We start from the raw sequence: 20,084 nt of genomic DNA, 5'->3' as shown, positions 1-20,084 counted from the left end.
AAATCACGAGATGTTTATTAATCTATTATGAATTATACGATTTGTCTTTTATGTGTCATCTGCAATTTGTATCACTGTATTGTACAAGTTAATTTTAATATCTAAATTAATAATCATAATAAAATGTAAAAAATTATTAACATAAGGTTTTTCTGAAGATAGTAAGTTAGGTATTTTATGTTAGTGTTTTAGTAAGTCAGCAAATGACATTTTTTTGCTGCACTCCCTAACATACATTTGAGAAATCCTGCCCAAAAGTCCGCGTAACTTGCCTTTTACTTCACCATGTAAATTTATGTAGTAATCAATTTATTATTTTATCAATTCCTTTTCCTATGTATCATAATATAGATAAACATATACAAATTTGAGAAAATAGTATATGTATCGATATTATATTAGGTTTTTGCACCATAATGCAATCTTATCGACTTGTTTGATAAGTTGTTAATTTTTTTTATAATATTTATTTTGAAAGTCATCAATTATGATTTCTGATAAATTGATAGTGTAAAAAATTAAGTTAAAACCCGTTTATTTTCCTTAAGTTAAAAGTGTAAATAAAAGTTTAAATAATGATGAATATTATTTTATTTGATAATTTTTTTTACTCTATTCAACAACCAATTAAAATTTTGATTTATTTTAACGAGAACAAATATTTTTTAAAATAATAATTAGATCTCTTAATTTCTTAATCATATTTATATTAATTTTACTCTTTAAGTTTTTAAAATTCTAATTGATACAATTAAATCTAAAAACATGAATATTTTAAATAAAGCTTTTTTTTTTCTCTTCATATTATCATACTTATTAGGAAAAAATGTGTTATAAGTAAAAAGTGAAGTGGCTTGGTAGAGTGGCATTAATTATGATGAAAATAGAAATTTAAGGACCACATACATGAAGAACACGATGATAAAGACAATAAAATACATATGGCCACGAAAATATGCTCCAATCCAAACTTGTATAAAAAATTAAAATGGCACAAAAGTGCACATATATTATTATTACGCTTCATTTGTAAATGACTAAATGGCAATGAGCTCAATTCATACCTTGTACGCTTTTTCTTTCCGTTTGTGTTTCCCAAATTCATCTCCACAATTTAAGCCTCTGAATGCCATTCCACTAAGAAGAACAAAACACTACAACAACAACAACAACAACGTTAAATTTCCCAGAGAAAGAACAAGGACCAGAGCAACCCTTGATGATGCTGAAACAGACCAACTTTCCTCAATCCCACTTGTTGAAAATGAGAAAGCCAAAAAGGTATCATCTTATCCTTTGGGGTTCCCATTAATGCTTCAAGCTTTGGTTTTTTGTTTGATTTCTTAGATAGTGTTGAAAAGTCTTACTTAATGCGTGTTTGGATTCACATGTTTGTTTTCGCTTTGAAAAATTGATAAACGCATACTTAGATGCTAAATTTTGAATCTTTAGTGCACCCTTTCTAATTTTATGTTACGTGGTCCATTTTGCAATGCGGGTTTGTTTGTGTTGGTTTTAATTTAATTTCAGTATTTGCTTAGGATGTAGAGGAAAGTGTGAAAGTGTTAAAAGATGCAGCTAAGACAAGAAAGGTAGCAGCAGAGGAGATTCTTTCTGCATTGTCTATCATTGAGAAAGCAAAAGTTGATCCTTCTGCCTTTTTTGAAACCCTTGGTGGAAAGGAATCCCCTGGGAGGACCTGGATGCTAATTTTTACTGCTGAGGTTAACATCTATTTTGGCAGTTCTTCTTTTGGCTATATTTCTGTTTCTTGTTTGTTTATGGTTGTTGGTTGTTTATCTACACAACAATTTCTGCTTGTACTGATTTTAGAAACAACTAAAAGGTGGTCGATATTTTCCTCTCACAGCTGTTCAGAGGTTTGATGCTGCTGTAAGTCTCTTTCCCATGGTTCTATCTATATTTCATTCCTGATCCATACGTATCCAGTGTTTGTAGTTAAAATATTAAGTTACCTTTTGTGTTATGAGGATTGTTAGCAATACACTCTCTATTATACTATTTCTAATACTTTTTATTATTAGTTAAAATTTATTGAAAACTACAAAATTACGACTAAGGTTCATTAAATAAGGTGTTAGATCCACACAAGTTTGTAATTTTCAATAAATTTTGGCCAATAATAAGAATTGTATTTAAGAGTGTTATAAAACGTGTTGTTAGCATTTCTCACGTGTTATTGAGTTTTGAACTGAAGTTCTAGCTGGAAAAGCAAGGGAGATCATGACACAAGAAACGTTTGATGGGTGTTAAGAAAATGTGCCAAAGAATAAAGGTTGTTTTGATGGCCTTGTTCCCATTTTCCAACACTTTCTAGAACTTAATTCTAAGTCATGTGATTTGGCTTTTCTTACGCAGTTGGTTGACAAGCTGCTTCTTTAGCCATTATTGTATTGTTCTGTCGTCCATTAACTTATTCCCTTACCAACATTCAGTGTTCATTGCTGACTTTTAAATTTATTAGTTTGTATCTGATATTCTGATGTCAAGTATGTTTCTATTATCTTTCCAAGTTTTTAAATATATTATGATGTCAATCATTACACCATTTTGTTTCTTAGCTCATAAAATTCACATACAAGTCACCTGGGGTGAAAACATTCTTTTTTTTTTTAGCTCAGCAAATTTAGTTGTATATATATAAGTACGAGTGGTACTAAAATTACAAGATGAGTTTAGGTAGACAGCTGATTCCGATAGTCAGACTTATTTCAGTCTGATAGGAACCAAGCTAATCACCTTATATATTGCTACACTATCCATCAGCTGGTATCCGCTCCTAGTTACAAAAGCCTACTATTAGATTACTAGACAAGTGGTTAAAATGCATAATAAAATCTTTCTCCATTGCTTTGAGCCATATCCAGACTAGGAACAGTGTATCGTCCATCAACTTGCTTACATTGAATGTTTCATTCAAAAAAATGACCCTGTTCCTTTGCTGCCAAATCGTCCAAGTTAGAGCTACCCACCAGCACTTCCATCTGTTGTATATTATCCCTCCATTCATCCCATTTTCATGCTACAAAAAATGTTGCCTCGGATTTATAGGGAATGCACCCGAGGTGTTGATCCAAGATAAGGATTCCCACCATAAAGGTTGTGTTTTGATACAGTTGAAGAATAAGTGAGATGCATCCTCCTCCTTATTTCTGCGAAAAGGGCACACTAAATCATTTACCTCTACATGTCTCCTTCGCAAGTTGGACTTAGTTGGCAACCGATCTCTAATTAGCCTCCAAGCAAAGATTGATGCTTTAGCTGGGATCCTTAGCTTCCATAGGTCCTCAAATGCTCCATCCAGGTTCTCCTCCGCTGTTTCTCCCTGCAGCAAATTATATGCACTCTTTGTGGAGTAATGGCCATTGGGGTCAGGTTTCCACAGCCAGCTGTCTGCTGTATGTTGCTGAATTGCTATCTGTGATATCTCCCCCAGAAATCCGATAGCCGAATCAACTTCATTATCAAATAAGGGTCTTCTCCATGTAAGGTTCCATTCCCAGGCTATTTCTGTGTAGCTACCCAACTGCTGAATGAGTTTTTGTTGCTGACATGAGAGTTGATACAGCCTGAGGTATTTCGTCATTAATGCTTCACCATCACCAGTCCAGCAGTCCTCCCAAAATCTAATCTTATCTCCACACCCCACCCTCCATGCCGTTCCATTTTGAAGGACATTATTTAGCTGTTGTTCATGGGTCATCGCCATTAGGTCCTGTCACCACAGTGTTTAATTGCTGCCTCTTTTTCCTTCAGCCAGTGATCCTCTCTAACTCTCACTCCATTTCTCTCTCCTCCTTTCCTTCTTGTCCTGACCCTTACCCACCCACTCTCTCTCTCTCTCTACCTCTCTCTCGCTCCATTTTTTTTGGGCGTCCTTTGTAGTGGAGCCAATTCCCATCCTCTATCTCAATTTTGGACCTAATTCAATATTTTCTTTTAAACTCAATTTATGTAGGAGAAGAGAGAGAACTGCTAACTTTGCATTACACATGTTAAAATACTAGTTATACATATAGAAAATATTAGGGTGTTATAAATAGTTTTAGGCTATTTCATCTTAATAGCTAATTGATTGCATACCCTACTTTTATCATCTTCAATCTATGGTTGTGAAGATTTTGGCTAATTTTTAGTTGAAAGCTATTAGCTAAAAAGTTGGAAGTTTTTGAACTTACTTCTTAATTAAAAGTGTTTGGTGAAATCAACTATTGAACTAGTTTATAAATATTAAGTTAAAAGTACATACTTATATGATTTTTTATTTATATACTTTTTGTAGACAAAAAATACATGTTCAGGTAATCATAATTTTAATTTTTGAACTCATTTCTGTTTGTTTAAAGATCAAATATTCAATTAAAAAATAACATAAAGTGTAAATAGGGTAAAGAATAAAATAAATAATGTAATTCAATGGAGGTTTATAAAATTATAAGATCAATACTGTCTGAAAAAATGCTAGAAAATAGTGAGATAAGCTTGGTTATCAAACATCTCTATTTCGGTCAAACTAATTTATAAGCTTGCTAGCTGAAATAACTTGTCAAACATAATCTTTGGTGAAAAACTGAAAATGAACTTTTGCTCTGTTTCTTCTTAGCCACTTAAATAAAGTCAGGGAAATCAGACCTCAGATATTATCTGAGGACCCTGTGCATATCCACTTCATTCAGGAAAGACTATTGTGAATGTGCAGAGTTAATGGCCTCTCTAAAATTGTTTTTTGATTGTCTTCTTTGGCATTCCCATGCAGGTAAAGCTGTATTCCAGTTGTTTGTTTCATTAGTTGTAAATGTTCCATATGCTAAATCAATGTCTTTGAATAAAAACTTGGCGCTTTTGTCTAAGTTAGAATATTAAGTTATGCTTATGAATTATTAGGCAAAGAGGATCGAAAATGGAATATATCTTGGACCCATTGGACAGTTAACATTTGAAGGCAGACTTTCATGGAAAAAGAGAATACTGGCTTTTGTTTTTGAGAACATTCGAATAAAAGTTGGACCTTTGCAACCTCTAGAGATCAGTCTAGGAAAAAAGGAAGACAAAGAACCGAGTACCAAGGATCCTTTCTTCATCTGGTTTTATGTTGATGAGGAAATAGCTGTTGCTCGAGGCAGGAGTGGAGGAACTGCATTTTGGTGTCGGTGTCGTCGTGCCAATAACTGATTGTTTTTAACTTTCTTTCCTTCTCTACTTCTGAGTTTTGATGGAAAGATACATGTATATATGTAAACATTTAAGTTCAGTTGGTGGTAAACATATTTGTACTTGTTTATTGTATAGTTACTTGTTTGCATAAATTCCAGGAACTAAAATATGTAATTAGTTTGTGTTTCACGATAATCCTACTGTCGTGGAGGTCATCCCGACTTTTCCTATTTTATCATGGTCGTGAAACCCTTTCTTGTTAAAGAAGACAGTAGCATGGATGATTGGATTTATTCTTTCTGATGCATAGGGTCTTTATGTATATAAAAAAAAAATGTGTTTCGGCTATCGAGCAAAGAAACGAGGAGTAAAAGAGTTTGTAATTCATCATCAATTTTCATTTATACTTTTGTCAATTGATTTATAATTTCCTTGAAGGTGCTTAAGTGCTTGATTATGTTCTGATCATCCGAGTATCCAATTTCACCAATATTTTTGACGAGATGGGCTTTGTTCCTAGGAGTCTTTTGAATCAAGTTTTGCTCATAATCCATACATCTTGGTACAAGTCGATGCATGTTTGAACAAACTTTGATCAACATTTTATAATTTTGCAATTCAGAAGCTCCCAATCTTCGCCAATATTTTTCATTAGGCTTGTTTTGATATGTGGTTGACTCATGTAATATAGATTACCTTCAATCATCGGCTTCTAATAGGAGTAACTATTTGCAGTTAGCTTAAACATATCGTCCTCATGAGTAATAGTTCTTTTCATATTGAGTTACACCTAAAAACTCTCTTAACTAGGTGAGATTTGATAACACTGTTGAGAGTAAAAAATAACACCATATTTTTTATATGCGAAAAACCATCTTAATGCAAGCAAGTAAAAAACCACGAAATCTAGTCTAAAAAGATATCTTCAATCTGAAGGAAAGATTATAAGATTTCTCTCTCTATAAAGAGGATTGCTCAAAGAATCTCCTTAATATCTCGATACTAATGCTTCAGCACTTGTTTATGTAATTAAGGAGAGGAATTCTAACAAATATCGATTATTGGAACTTTTTTATGCAACTTTTATTAATTAATGATGTGAGCAAAGGTAAATTCACACAATAATAATAATGTTTATTGAAAAGTATATTAAAATAAAACAATGTATTGATAAAATTTTTTGTCCAACCAAATCAACAAATATGTACAGACAGGCCGAAAAGAAAAACAGAAAAAAAAATGGAAATGGGGTTGATGGCATGGAACCTGGTAGAGCTAAAATCTACCTTTTATCGTTGAAATACCATATGTCTTATATACGACTTAGAAATTTTATTGACTTTTACAGAAACAACTAATGATGACACAACATTTACACAATTCTTGAATTCATAAATCTTCCCAAATGGTATAGGTAGCTGCAGTGGCTTAGGTGTGTTGTAGACAAGAACAACCTTTCACTTGGACATGAATGCAAGACTACTTCCTCGGCATAATTAATTAATAATAGAATGGAGGTGCTAATTACTACTTTCCAAGATTGATATCTGGATTTCTCATGGTTTTGAGCCACATGTCAGCAACTATTCGCGATGAAATGCTCCACAACTGGTCTTGTTGTCCCTTTGCCAATGATTGCTTCCCTTTCTTGTTCCCTGCCTTTCCCAAACCATATGCAACCAACCATTGCATTGCAGTAAGTCTCTGCTTCCCACTGTCCCATGCATTCTTCTTTATGGCACTTGTCAACTTGAAACCCCCCACATGCATGCTTGTTACCTTGAACCTTTTCTCCTCCTCCTTCCCTTTTGTGTCAGCACTTGTTGCATGAATCAGCACCATCACAGGTCCTCCAACTGCTTCATAGCGTCTCATTGGATCTCTCAATTGGACAACCAACACGAGTGCCACTTTTTCTGGTTCCCCATCAGAACCTGCAACAGTTTTAGCATAGCTGTGGTCTCTGATCCATTCCTCAAGTGGAATAACTGAAGCCAAAAGATCCTTCCCACCCTCTCCTTTCTTTGCAGAAATATCAAATGGGGCTTCTAATTCCTCAGCCATGTCAGCTTGAATTTTCAATGCTTCGACTGTCATGGACTCAACCTTCTGCATGGCAAACGCCAGAAGCTTCTCTGCTGTGAGTGGCTCCTCTTCAACATTCCAAAGTCCTGTTGTTATTCTCTCTCTCCTTCCTGAACTCATGGCACTTCCCATGCTTTTCAAGTAAGAAACTATTCTAGCAGCACTGGAACTGGCTCCTTCCTTGTTCCTACCTTGTATGATTGCATTAGCAATGCCTTCAAAAGCAACCTGTTCTGCAGTTTTGCCTATCATTTCATCTATGGGCATTAAGGACAAAACCTTGGAGCTGAGTTCATCAAATCCAATGCCAGCCAATTTCTGAAACAACTCGAACCCTGTCAAGGATTGGTGTGATGCCAACACAAAAGGCCTTGACATCTGCATAGCTAGCTTAGGAGCATCTTTTCTAGCCACAGCAATATCCAAAGGGTTCATGGAAGCCAAGTAGCCTCCATCCCTTGTTTGAATTACACAACCCAAGCCCTTTCCAAGGTCAGGAAGATACACTTTGGAATCTCCATCTTCAGAAGAAGCATCTTCGTGTCCTTCAAGCTTTAGAGGTGGAATTTCAGGTTGATTGAACAAGTAATCACTGTTGTCTTGATCCTCAAGCATCTGAAGAAACTCCCTAGTCACAGTTTCTTCATCTGCATCTAGCCTCTGTGGTTCTGTCTCTTCCTCTATATTCGTAAACTTATCATCTTCTCCCATCATAGACTCGAGAGCTTTTATCTGCTGAGCAATTGAATCAAGCTCAGACAATCTAGTAAGGTGCACATGATCAAGCACTACTTCCTTGACAACCTCACTTGAAGTTGATTCCTCCTGGACAGGTTCCTCAGTTTCCTCTCCTCCATCTTCTTCCTTCTCTTGAACCTCAACCCCTTTATCCACAACCTCGAAATCCGGAAGATCAAAATCCTCCACCTGTTCCTTACTACGTTCATCAACTTTCTGTGTAGAGGAAGAGGAATCCTGAGCCGGATTTGGATCATCAAGGTTCAAATCATCCATTCCTTGAATATCCTCTCCTATTCCTGATTGTGAAGGAGTCCATGCATCATTTCTACTTGTCATTCTAGGACTAGACATGCTGAATGATGTCTTGGATTGTTTACGAGCAAAAGAAGAAGAGAAACTACTAAGCTTGCCAGAGCTGGACTTTGAATTCTCCACTTGATTATTATATATATCAACTCCTCCATCTTTCTCCATGATCTGGAAACCCAGTTTGAGAACAAGTTCTCCTCCTTTTGCCTTTCCAGACAGGCCAAAGCTTGTGTCCCATTGCCTCACCCGCGTGCCTTGTTGGTTTTTCTCAATGGATTCTCTTATCAGCTCAGTCAAATCCACGGAGCTTCTTCCAAAATCAAGCTCCTTAGCATCAACAGCAAAAAGGTATATCCAAAAGGGGCGTGGCTCAAACTTGATCTGCTTTGCAGTGCCTTGGTTGGAGGTATGATAAACATGACACCTGATGAAAAGGGTCTCTTCAAAATCTGCAGCTCCTTGTGAAACCCTTGATGGCATTGTCTTAACCGCACCATCCTTTGTTTCCTTCTTTCTAACGCAAACGGATAGTCTAAGTCCATTCATGGAAGAAGGAAGGCCTTGAGCTGCGACCACTTCAACAGAAAACAAACAGCTTAGTTTCTGCATTCCAATGTGAGACAAAGCCCGAATAGGCTTCCACTTCCAAATCCCTTTCCTGTCACTGTCACCTGAAGAAATTGTTGATGTGCCATCAAGCTTTTTGGTTTCTGCCTTGGCAGTGGCATCATCATTCTTTGGTCTAGATCGCCACGGGGACATGGACATGCGCCGCCGAGCTTTGTTGCTGCTTCCATCATCATCTTTGGCATCTTCAATAGGTGGAGCCGAAGTTCGTGGCAACACAAGGGAAGCTGTTCTTCTGGTTGTGGTGGAGGTGTGTTGTTTGTAAAGGGATTCGCTCAAAGCCTCCAGTTCTTCAAGGAGTTGTGCATTGGGGTTGCTCTTGGCATCTGCCATTACTAGTGAGTGAAGAAGGTGGTACTACAATGAATTGTGATGATGATGTTTAAGAAGATAAGATGCCAACATGGTTGGAAGTTGGAAGGAGTTGCAGGATGATGATGACGGCTAGTTCTTTCTGAACCAAGAAAATAAGATGAATTGCATTTGTGGAGGATAGAGGATGAACGGTGGCGTTGCATTGTGGCTTAATGAGTAAGACAATTTTGACAATGGATATCTATTAGGCAAAATGGTCCCAACGAATTTAATGTTACTTTGTCCTCATTGTTTGCAAGTGTTAGGCTGGGTATTGAGAAAGTGAAACTTTCCTACCCCCAATTTTGTTGGGAAGTAAAGAAAATCTGCTCAATAAAAAAAATGCAGTATGCATGTAAGAGACATGGCAGCAGAAAGAAAAAAGGTTCTTTCAACTATTTAGAAAAAAAAAAAAAACTAAATGAATTTATTGAAAGGCGTGATCCCTTGGGACTTGGGAGGACCTCAATTCTTGCTTTTCTAGCCTTGTTTCTTGCTGGCTATCATCTTTTCGTTTCTTTTAGGATGAACTCAATGCTTACTGGTTGTTACTTCTTAGCTATCTTCTCATATTACTTTTGTTTTTGACCATGGTTCTTTTTCTTAGCTATCTTCACATAATTGATAATTTATGCTTGTTGTACTTTAGTGCTGAATCCTAGCTAGAATCAATTATAATGTCGGATTTGCATGTCTCTTTCAGCTGTCATATAGTTTGGAAGCTGCTGCCATGCAAGCTGTTCCTGCTTCCTAACTGTATTTCATTCCTTAATAATTAAAATCCTTAGTTCTACGGAAAAAGATTAAGAATACCCTTCATATCTTTGGAGAAAATTTTAAACTATCTATTTAATTTTTGAACGAAAGGTTAGCTAAAAGCAAGATGAAGATGGTAAAGAATTAGGTGTTTTTGTTGGCCTTTTATTCCTACTTCCAAACATTTCCCATGGAAATCACTTTTTCTTTCATAGTCATAGTCTTATGAGTATCAACACTGTTCTATCTTCCCATCAAATACTGATCTGAACTCAGGGAACTAAATTTCTTTCATTCTTTATCTTCATAAGTAGGCATCATCAGTTGACTGATGTAGTCTTAAGCGTATCATGATCACACTAATATCCTTGGCAACTTGATGCCTGCTGAAGATCATGCATATACTCTTCCCTGGTCCGTCAATTAGTGTGTATTTTATTAACAGTTGGAATGAGACAAACTGACGTTTAAGGTAAATGACACATTCCCCCCCCCCCCCCCTCAATTTAATGATTCATTTGTCATAATGTTGTGAGGAAATAATCACGAGACATCTCATTAAAATAGATTAATCAGAAAAATAGTTTAATTATTGTGAATTTTGAAAATATATGTTCTCACATTTTTTTTTATGTATAAAAAAATCACTCCTAACTTATTTTTATTTTAACCTTAAATAATTTACCATATATACTCAATTGTTTTTTTAAATCTTTTACTTACCTTTAATCATTTTCATATAATATATTTCTTAGAAAAAAAATCCAAAAGTACTGTCAAAAACAAAAAAAACATTCAATTTTAATTGTAAAAAAAAAATATTCCTTATTTTAATTAACTTCAGTATGCCATGATAAAAGTTATTAAGTTGATAAAATAGAGGGAATAAGGCACTTGTACAGTATTAGATATTCTTGTGGGAGGGAATGCCAGATGTCTAGTCAGAAGGATTAAGTAACTTCTCCAAATTAACTTTTATTTATACATACAAAATTTTCATTTGTATTTAGAAAATTTCTCTTTCTCTAACCCATTACATATATGGACATGGGCCACTTTGTCTCCAGAGTTTTCACAATCAACGGTAAGCAAACAAAACAATATAATTGTGGAGAATAGAATTCTCAAATTAATTAAAGCTCATTGTAGATAATGGTGATTAAACAACAAATATCAAGCTCATTCCCAAATCAATTAATTAAACAATATAATCATATGATTTAATACTAAGACGAGCTCATTCTTCAACGGCTTATTAGCTTTATGACGCTCTCTCACGCTCCCTTGTTCGCTTTTACTTTCATTTCAGGTTTCACCCACAGCTGCTGTTTTCACTTCTTCAACCCTCATTTCTGGTTAAATCAGTGCACTCTACCCGTTTCCTGATACAACCCTAATTTGATCCAAATGACCCACTTGTAAATTCTTTTTTTTTTAAATAAATAAATTCAATTCTAATCACTTCACTCAATCTCAATATCTTGAACGAGAATGACAGACATGGATCATTCCAAAAAAGTGGCCGATAGATATCTAAAGCGTGAAGTCCTTGGTGAAGGTACTTATGGAGTTGTGTACAAAGCCATTGATACCCACGTAATTCCCCGAAACTTTCTTCTAATAATTATGCGAATTTGAGACTGTAAAATAGATTTTTTTCCTATTCTCTTTTCTGGGCTATGTGAATTGGTTCTTTACTTTCAGTTGGTGCAAAGAAAATTGCTGAATCAGAGTAAATACATATTCATGCAGGGCCTTGGCGTAATATAGAAAGGGAGGATGCATTTATTTGCTTTGGGTTCCTGAGTTTGATTTAGGTGTTTGTTTCAACAATTTTCTTTGGGGGTTTATTACTTTATCATCTTTGTTTTAAATAATTATTTAGGAAGAATCATATACTTTGTGTCATTGGGTATGAGGAAGTGGTACTTCTTACCTTTTGTTTAGTGATCTTAAGAAAGTACGGGGAGGAAAGCTTGAAGCTGCTTAATTAGTTTCAGTATAGGTTTCGTAAAGTCATGACTTGTAATTGCAACACATGCAGGAGATAGATATGCTTGCTTACATGTCTTGGTGAACTAGTCTTTTGTTCAATAATGAAAATGACAGTTCTATTATAATGTGGTATTCTTATAAAGATGAATTCATTGCATTGACAGACAGGGCAGACCGTTGCAATTAAGAAAATTCGGCTTGGCAAACGGAAAGAAGGGGTAAATTTTACAGCTCTTAGAGAAATTAAGCTGCTAAAAGAGCTCAAAGATCCAAACATTGTTGAATTGATTGATGCATTCCCACATAAAGGGAATTTGCATCTTGTGTTTGAATTCATGGAGACGGACCTTGAAGCTGTCATACGAGACCGAAATATTTTTCTTTCACCAGGTGATACAAAATCCTACCTTCAAATGACACTAAAAGGTCTTGCTTATTGCCACAAGAAATGGGTTTTGCATAGGTAGAGTATGATGTGGATTTGGTCGTTACAAAGTTGTTACTTGATTTAAGTGCTGAACTCAAAAGTCTGCTTTCATATTTTCAGGGACATGAAGCCAAATAATTTATTGATAGGATCTAATGGACAGCTGAAACTTGCAGATTTTGGTTTAGCACGGATGTTTGGAAGCCCAGATAGAAGGTTCACTCACCAGGTTTGCTTCTTTATGTATAATGGCATGTGGGTACCATTGAATATGTGAGATTCACTATGTCAGTACTTTGAATTAGGGTCTTTAGCTTATTAGCTACTAGAAATCTTTATTATTATCCACCATGTATTGCTTGCAAAAAGGCCGAGCCTTGACAAAATGGTATGGTGGTTGGCTTGTGATTTGGTGGTCACAGGTTCTGGTTATGTAGACAGCCTCTTTGCCCACAGGATTAAGGGTTCATACATATATCTTATCTAAACCTCTCCACACCCAGTGATAGGAACTCATGCAATGGGATACCCTTTCTTATATTGCTTTCAAATTTAAGAACCAGGAGAAGATAATTGGAGATCCAAACATTGGAGCATTGAAGTGGGGGTATACTAAATTCTGGTGAATGTTTTCTAGGATTGTGACTCTCTATGATAACTGAATATTGTGGCAACATTTTTGGCATAAAACTTTTGGTGCACTCTTCCTGCATGTTTCATGATTTCATCTTATGTTGTGTATTTTGCACTTTCTATTGGTGGATTGAGTTTCTAGTTTCTACACACGACACTTGTGCTCAACTGCTTATTATATGTGAATAGGTTTTCGCTCGGTGGTATAGAGCTCCTGAGTTATTATTTGGTGCCAAGCAATATGGTCCTGGAGTTGATGTTTGGGCTGCAGGTTGTATATTTGCTGAACTTCTTCTTCGTCGACCTTTTTTGCAGGTAAAAAAGATTTACATGATTGATATTCTGAAGTAGATGGGCTTTGACATCAAGTGTGGTCCATTTATTGGGACATGTTATCCATTTAACTTTATCAACTAGTTGAAATTAATTTTTTGCAGTCTGAAAATCCTAAACCATTCTAAGTTGTTTTAACTGAGCTTGAATTAGCTCTGAAGCTGTAGGCTATGGTACTTGTATGCATGGATGACTGTTAATGGGCTTCCATTTATTCCCACTCTATATTTTGTGAATAGCTGGTTTTAATATACTTTCCAAGATTTAAAAGTAATTCATTGCATTGGCTGCCTTTCTTCATTTTTATTTTATACTTACATTATTAAGCATGTTTCTTATGGTTTTTTCATCAGTTTGTTATTATCACTTGGTAGGGTACAAGTGACATTGATCAATTAGGAAAGATTTTTTCTGCATTTGGCATTCCAACAGCTCCTCAGTGGCCTGATATGGTATACCTGCCTGATTATGTGGAATACCAATATGTTCCTGCCCCCCCTCTGCATTCCTTATTTCCGATGGCAACTGATGATGCTCTAGATCTGTTGTCAAAGATGTTTACATATGATCCAAAAACTAGAATTTCAGTGCAGCAGGCACTAGAGCATAGGTACCTGCCTCCAGCATCCCATTAACACATCAATAAAAAAATTTCTCCATGATTAATCTCTCCTCTTCCACTTTAGGTACTTTTCTTCTGCTCCTCTGCCTTCAGATCCAGACAAGCTCCCTAGACCTGCTCCCAAGAGGGATTCTAGGGTTTCTGATTTCAATTCACAGGAGGGTCCTACTATATTATCACCTCCAAGGAAATCTAGGAGAGTGATGCCAGGACGTGATGGGTTTGAAGGAAATTCTCTGCAAGCAGATAAGGTTGATGCCAGTTTTGGTGATTTCAGACAGACAACTGATGATAATACTGGCAAGAATGAATCAGCTCCAATGTCTGTAGATTTTTCTATCTTTGGATTAAAACCTCCAAATAGACCTACAATTAACAGGTACAATAGTATTGGTTGTCTAATCAATTCAAAGTGGCCTAATAGTTTGTAATTTTAACTGAGTGAAACATAAAATTATCCTACTAAGTTCATCGGTATTGTATTGGAAGAAAAATAAGCCAGGCTTATATATAACCATATTAAACTGATGTTGTTAGGATATTTTTCTAGTGAAGCTGCTGATTAGCAACTATGAAATTGTAATATGCTATAACACAATATGCTGTAATGTGCTAACATAATATGTTGTAATTCCCAAGTAGTGGAAGAATGTGCCAGTTGTTTGTTATCTTTTTTTAGTTTCTACGTATAAATAATGCTAATTAACTTTGATTCCTTCTTTTTGTTCTGCAGTGCTGACAGATCATATTTGAAAAGAAAATTAGATCTAGAATTTCAATAGCCAGAATGAATATTCTGTGGCCGACACATTCACACACAAACTTATGGAGGGTAAAATACATTTGAAGAAAAGTGGTGAATCCTCGAAGGCTTGTTAGTATGTCATTCTTTATCCCTGTTTCTCCGTGTGAAGCTACAACAAATATGTAACTGAAGAAGTCACTGAAGATTAGTTGTAGTTCAGATACCTAAAAGTAACTTCTATAGAAAGAAAAAAAAAGTTATATCACACAATCACTCTGCTCCCCCTTGTACATTTTTGTTCTTTACGTTTTCAGAGACCAGTATACTTGAGTTCATGGAAAACATGGTGTGAGGGCATTTTCTCGAGCAGTTGCTGTATATGGCGCTTGAAAAAAAATAAACTTTGGGGGAACTTAATTTGAATACAAATTTGTTATTGAACACAAGAAATTTTTATATGCATGTGGAGTGTGTATTGTATGTACTTTATTGGGTGCCTCAGATAAGTGAATTGGATTTTAATTGGTTGAATGATTTTTTTTTCTTTTTCTTTTGGTGTTTTTATATTTATTGTAGCTGTTGACATTAATGACTTAGTTGATTCAATAGTGACGATGAATCTTACGTAGGAGACTACTTGACAGCGCACAAAACTAGCACAAACATGGGTGCTGTATATGGCATATTCAGTTTCAATTATCTAATAAAAGGTAAAAGAATTAATATTTGAATACCTTACAGCAGCACTGAATCCGAAAGGGATCATCCAAGCTAGACCAAATGTATTAAGGCTGGAAATTAAGATATAGGAGATAATATATTAATATTAATATATAATAAAAAAGCAAAGAATGTTCTTAGTTTGTGTGTTTGTATGTAGGTAGTTCAGACACAAACCATATTGAAAATACTGAAGTTTCTAATTTTGGGTTAGGAAGAAGACCAGACATGAGGACCATCAGTTTAAATGTCCACTCTTTCAAGTTGTTCAATGTTGATGACAAAAAAGAAAAAGAAAAAGAAAAAGAAAAAGAAATGCTGCATCAGAACTCTACAAAATCTAGTTAAGTGCATCATCACATCATTTTGCAAGGGAATTTACCAGTGCATAGCAGCTGAAGGAGCACCGAGTTTAAGGAAATCAAGAAGGTTGTGCAGGGCCATCTTGGAAAAACCTGTCCAAGAGTGTTTGCATGCAGAAGAGAACCTGACATACAGAGAAATCAAGATTGCATTTACCCAATAAGATATGGAATTGGCCAAGGCTGCTCCTCTGTTTGCAAGCCCCGACTTAAAAACCAAAAGCCAACAGAAAAGGACATGAAGCACAGCTGCAATTCCTGAAGTTAGCACCATTGGGAACACAATCTTTTGCGTTTGCAAGAACTTGAGAATGCACCGAAGAATACCGTAAGCAAATAAACTTGGGATCATGTCATTAAAGCAACAAGCATGGATCTCTGCATGTGTATGCCAAGCATATGGTACTGTCCTGCTCCATTTGATTGACCACAAAATGTGTCCAGTGCAGTAGCTAACCCCAACTGAAAATAATAATACTCAGACCAATTTAACACACTAACTAGTTTGCTTGATGCAAATAAATAAAAAGGTAATAAGTTGAAGCCGGTAACTGATGCGAAGGAAGAGGCCATGGAAGCACCGGAAAGAGGGAGGGTACCAAGATGGCCAACAAACATAATAGAGATGGCTTGAAGAATGTGTAGCAAAATTCCAACTGAGAAGAGAGGCACTGCTAACCATAGCCTCTTCACTTCTTCCACCACTTCCTCTCTCACAATTCTCATTTCTTCTTCAGATACATACACACTACACACTCTGCTGCCACCTTGTTTCGGTTTCACGTATGAATGTATTATCTGTGACTGTATATCTACGTGAACAGGGACGGACAGTTTACAGAATTTACGGTTGAAGGGTACACAAATATATATAAATGGGAACAAATGTCTCAGTTTTAAATATTAGACGTATACTGCGATTGGAAACGTTACTTCCAGTGGAAACGCTTCCCATTCCTCAAGTAAAGTTAAGTTTCAATCTTGTAAACAGAAAAATAAAAAACATACTTGCAAGATAACATTCCTCCAGAAGTGGCTAATTACATTGCTTATCATGGGTTAGTCATGTGCAAAGGCAAAATATGTCTTGCATTTATTAAAGTGAGCATAATGTTACATCTTATCATTAATTTTATTTATATTTAAATTAGTATCAATTTTTTTTATAAATATTAAATGGAAATTTAATTTTCACCAAGATTTTTAATATATTAATAGTATTCAGTATAATTTATTTAGTTAATTTATATAAGCTTATCATAATCAAATTGTACTACACAAGAAGATGTATAAATTTTATTAGGCTTGTTAATGGGACCCTTATGTTGATAAAATTGATTTTGATTAAAATTGATTTTGAAGTAATATTATTTATGTTTGGGTGTTTTATCATAAAATCAAATTATGAGTAAAATTCTGTATAAAATTTTACTTAAAATTGCTTTAACCCATAATCAATTCTTTTAAATATTTCTACAACTTAAAACTAAATATATGAAAATATATTCAAAATCAATTTTAAACTTAGAATTAATTTCTCAATGTGAAACCAGACACCACTTAGTCTTCAACATCTTGAATTGTTATCGTCGTGTTGTGTTTTGAATAGGGAACACTATATTGTTCGAGTTTTAGATCGGTATACTTAGTTCTTAACACGAGTTGCGCCTGAATGCCAAGAACTATTGATTATTTTAACGGCTTGAATTTTGTAGTTTAATACTTTAACAGTGTAACTGTTGCACAAAACAAGTCAGACTTTTCCCCCAATTTTTCCTGTAAAAGGTAATAAAATTGAGATTCAGGGATGTTTGGTTTAACGTCCAAACTAACAATATCCACGTCGTAGACGCCCGTCCAAATACACTGTTTATAATTACTTACAGAAACAACTGTAACTTCATGTGGTTCCAATTTTTTTATAAATAAAACTGGATTAAAAATCACTGTTAAAGTTGGTTTTTCTTTTTTAACTACTGTAATGTCCAACTCATCCATGATCTATTAGAAATTATAAATTTTGGTAAGTCTCATCATTTATTTAACGAATTTTTATCTTGATTTTATATTTTTTTAATAAATTTTAACTATTAATTTTTTAACCAATAATGGAATATATATATATATATATATATATATATATAATTAAAAAAATTATATTAAAAAGTGTGTTATTAACATTTATTGTAGAACTAATTAAGAACATTGACAGGATTTAGTACTGGAGCGGCATAGCTTATAGTAGTATTAATTAATAAAACTTAACAACACACTTAATAAAATGTAAAATGTAGCAAACCTTTGCTTGATAAATTAAAAATGTTCGTGGATCTTGTAGTGGCCAAGTACTAAACTGGAGTTCATATATCATGAGCCAGATTCATGGTTATTAAGCACCAATTACACCACACATTGAGGGAGAGGGTGAATTAGTACACAGTGTAATTAAGATAAACTTCCATTCAGCTTATTTTTTTAAGAAGAATAAATTAATTATAACATTTTCATTAGAGAAATCAGAATTAGGAAGAGAAACGGAAAATGTTATACTTGGCTAATTGATGCACAGAAACTCGAACATGCATCGCACGCATGGTACATTTTAATTAGTTACATAGACATATTATCCATCCCGATCCCACAATTTGCTACCTAACGTTGACTTCTAAACATCAATATTGGCTTTCACAAAATTTTAAGGTCAAGGATTTGTTGAGTGTTCAGATTATTCTCATACTTAGCTTCTAAAAATTTTGAAATTTTTATGTGCATGAATGCGTGTTAGTGTGAGTGTGAGAGAGGGAGAGAAAGAGCAAGGAGAGCGCTATTTTAATGAGTTATATATATAGTTGTGAAATCTCGGTCGGTCAGATCAGTCAAATTGAGATTTGATGATCTAATCGAATCGATTTCACTATTGGATCGATCAAACAATTGATCCAGAATGATCCGATTAAACTCAGCCACTCAGATACCGAATCTCTGTTGGACTGGTTCAACCCTATTGGTTTTACAAAAAAAAAAATGGATAATCTTTACGATGTTATTTTGATGTTTCATTATTATCAATTATTATTTTAGATTTTGAAATATGAATGAATTTTTCTTACTCAAATAATGTTAATTATATATGTATATATAATAGATACATATATAATTTTTAATTTTTAATATCTGTCGGGTCAAATTGGATCAATTACTGACCCACCTATTAAATCACCAACCCACTATCTTGACCGGACTAATGATCAAACCGAATTTCACAACTATCATTATATATAATTATCACGAACAAGTATCTAAAATGTAGATAATGGGGGCCTAGGTGGTGGCAATTTTTACATCATCAAATCCATTAATAATTCTTACTTTTAGAACTACCTACGTCTATAATCAAATATTTAATTATTTTGAGAAACACACGTATTACTCAAGAAGTGATCAAACATATAATACCAAGTCTCCCTATATATTACTCCAGCCTCATCATGCCCCCCACCAAAAACTAGAAGAAAAAAAAATACTCATTGTTAAAATGTCTTGCTCTCTCCTACCAAATGACTTGTTTGAATATGGCTTTCTTACTAGAATTGGATTGCTTAAATTAAGCTTCCTGCCGACAACTCCATTCCTCTTTGAGGTAATTTCTTGTTTTCGATTTTAATTTTGTTACACTGAAGGAGAATGTGTGACATAAATTGATACAAATTGTAATATTGTCACTTGAATTGTCATCTACATTAAATTGTTGAACCCTTTATTTTATGTCTACATGTTGCAAGCTACATATTATAACTTACAAAGTAAAAAGAGAAATCCAAGCATCAACCTCTAAGTACTTGGCCCATTTTACACTTTAATGCAATGCCTTTTAAATATTAATCATATTATATAGTTCTAACTGATTTTTAGTTTGTCCTTTGTTTTTTGTTCATCAAGTTAACTAAGCTGCTATTTTCATGCAGGGATGTTGCAAGTAAGATTTTCACTTGAGCTAAATATGTGTCACCAAGTAAGGTAATAAACTAATAATCTAGTGGTGCTACGTGAGGGTGATTCGAGAACTGCAATAATTGATATCAACATTTTAAGCAAGCTTTAGTTGGTTAATACTTTTCAATGCTGGGTTCCACGGTTGGCAGTTCATGCTTCATGTGTGAAAAAAGTATGATCTAACCAAATACCAATCATTAAAAAGGT

The 20,084-nt window shown here is 34.6% G+C and overlaps 3 protein-coding genes and 1 pseudogene across 8 annotated transcripts; 2 read left to right on the top strand and 2 right to left on the bottom strand.

Annotated features, from left to right (window-relative positions):
* The first annotated feature begins 995 nt into the window (after positions 1-995).
* LOC114413706 lies at positions 996-5,439 on the top strand. 2 transcript variants are annotated; one of them, XM_028378229.1, is made up of 4 exons: positions 999-1,281; positions 1,542-1,724; positions 1,834-1,893; positions 4,906-5,439. In XM_028378229.1, exons 1-4 carry the CDS (start codon positions 1,042-1,044, stop codon positions 5,191-5,193), a joined length of 771 nt encoding a protein of 256 aa, XP_028234030.1. In that variant the 5' UTR covers positions 999-1,041; the 3' UTR covers positions 5,194-5,439. The 2 variants fall into 2 exon arrangements, with proteins under 2 accessions (XP_028234031.1, XP_028234030.1); XM_028378230.1 differs by lacking the exon at positions 1,834-1,893 and having other exon boundaries at positions 996-1,281.
* An 885-nt stretch (positions 5,440-6,324) lies between these two features.
* On the bottom strand, positions 6,325-9,446 carry LOC114413703 (protein PLASTID MOVEMENT IMPAIRED 1-like). Its single transcript, XM_028378223.1, has one exon. It carries the CDS (start codon positions 9,268-9,270, stop codon positions 6,703-6,705), a length of 2,568 nt encoding a protein of 855 aa, XP_028234024.1. The 5' UTR covers positions 9,271-9,446; the 3' UTR covers positions 6,325-6,702.
* Positions 9,447-9,669: 223 nt separating this feature from the next.
* LOC114413704 (cyclin-dependent kinase D-3-like) lies at positions 9,670-15,705 on the top strand. Of its 5 annotated transcripts, XR_003666960.1 has the most exons (10): positions 9,673-10,519; positions 11,357-11,643; positions 12,207-12,505; positions 12,590-12,698; positions 13,292-13,417; positions 13,810-14,045; positions 14,122-14,436; positions 14,791-14,935; positions 15,432-15,512; positions 15,683-15,705. XR_003666960.1 is itself a non-coding variant. In XM_028378227.1 (8 exons), exons 2-8 carry the CDS (start codon positions 11,539-11,541, stop codon positions 14,837-14,839), a joined length of 1,239 nt encoding a protein of 412 aa, XP_028234028.1. In that variant the 5' UTR covers positions 9,673-10,519; positions 11,357-11,538; the 3' UTR covers positions 14,840-15,350. The 5 variants fall into 5 exon arrangements, 4 of the variants coding, with proteins under 4 accessions (XP_028234026.1, XP_028234025.1, XP_028234028.1 ...); XM_028378227.1 differs by lacking the exons at positions 15,432-15,512; positions 15,683-15,705 and having other exon boundaries at positions 14,791-15,350; XM_028378225.1 differs by lacking the exons at positions 14,791-14,935; positions 15,432-15,512; positions 15,683-15,705 and having other exon boundaries at positions 9,670-9,835; positions 14,122-14,725.
* A 99-nt stretch (positions 15,706-15,804) lies between these two features.
* LOC114413705 lies at positions 15,805-16,704 on the bottom strand (annotated as a pseudogene).
* Between the last annotated feature and the right edge of the window lie 3,380 nt (positions 16,705-20,084).

Source organism: Glycine soja, chromosome 5, assembly GCF_004193775.1.
Source record: "Glycine soja cultivar W05 chromosome 5, ASM419377v2, whole genome shotgun sequence".
In the NCBI taxonomy this organism is placed as follows: domain Eukaryota; kingdom Viridiplantae; phylum Streptophyta; class Magnoliopsida; order Fabales; family Fabaceae; genus Glycine; species Glycine soja.
The sequence above is the reverse complement of the archived record's forward strand: the minus strand, read 5'-3'. Positions and strand labels throughout refer to the sequence as shown.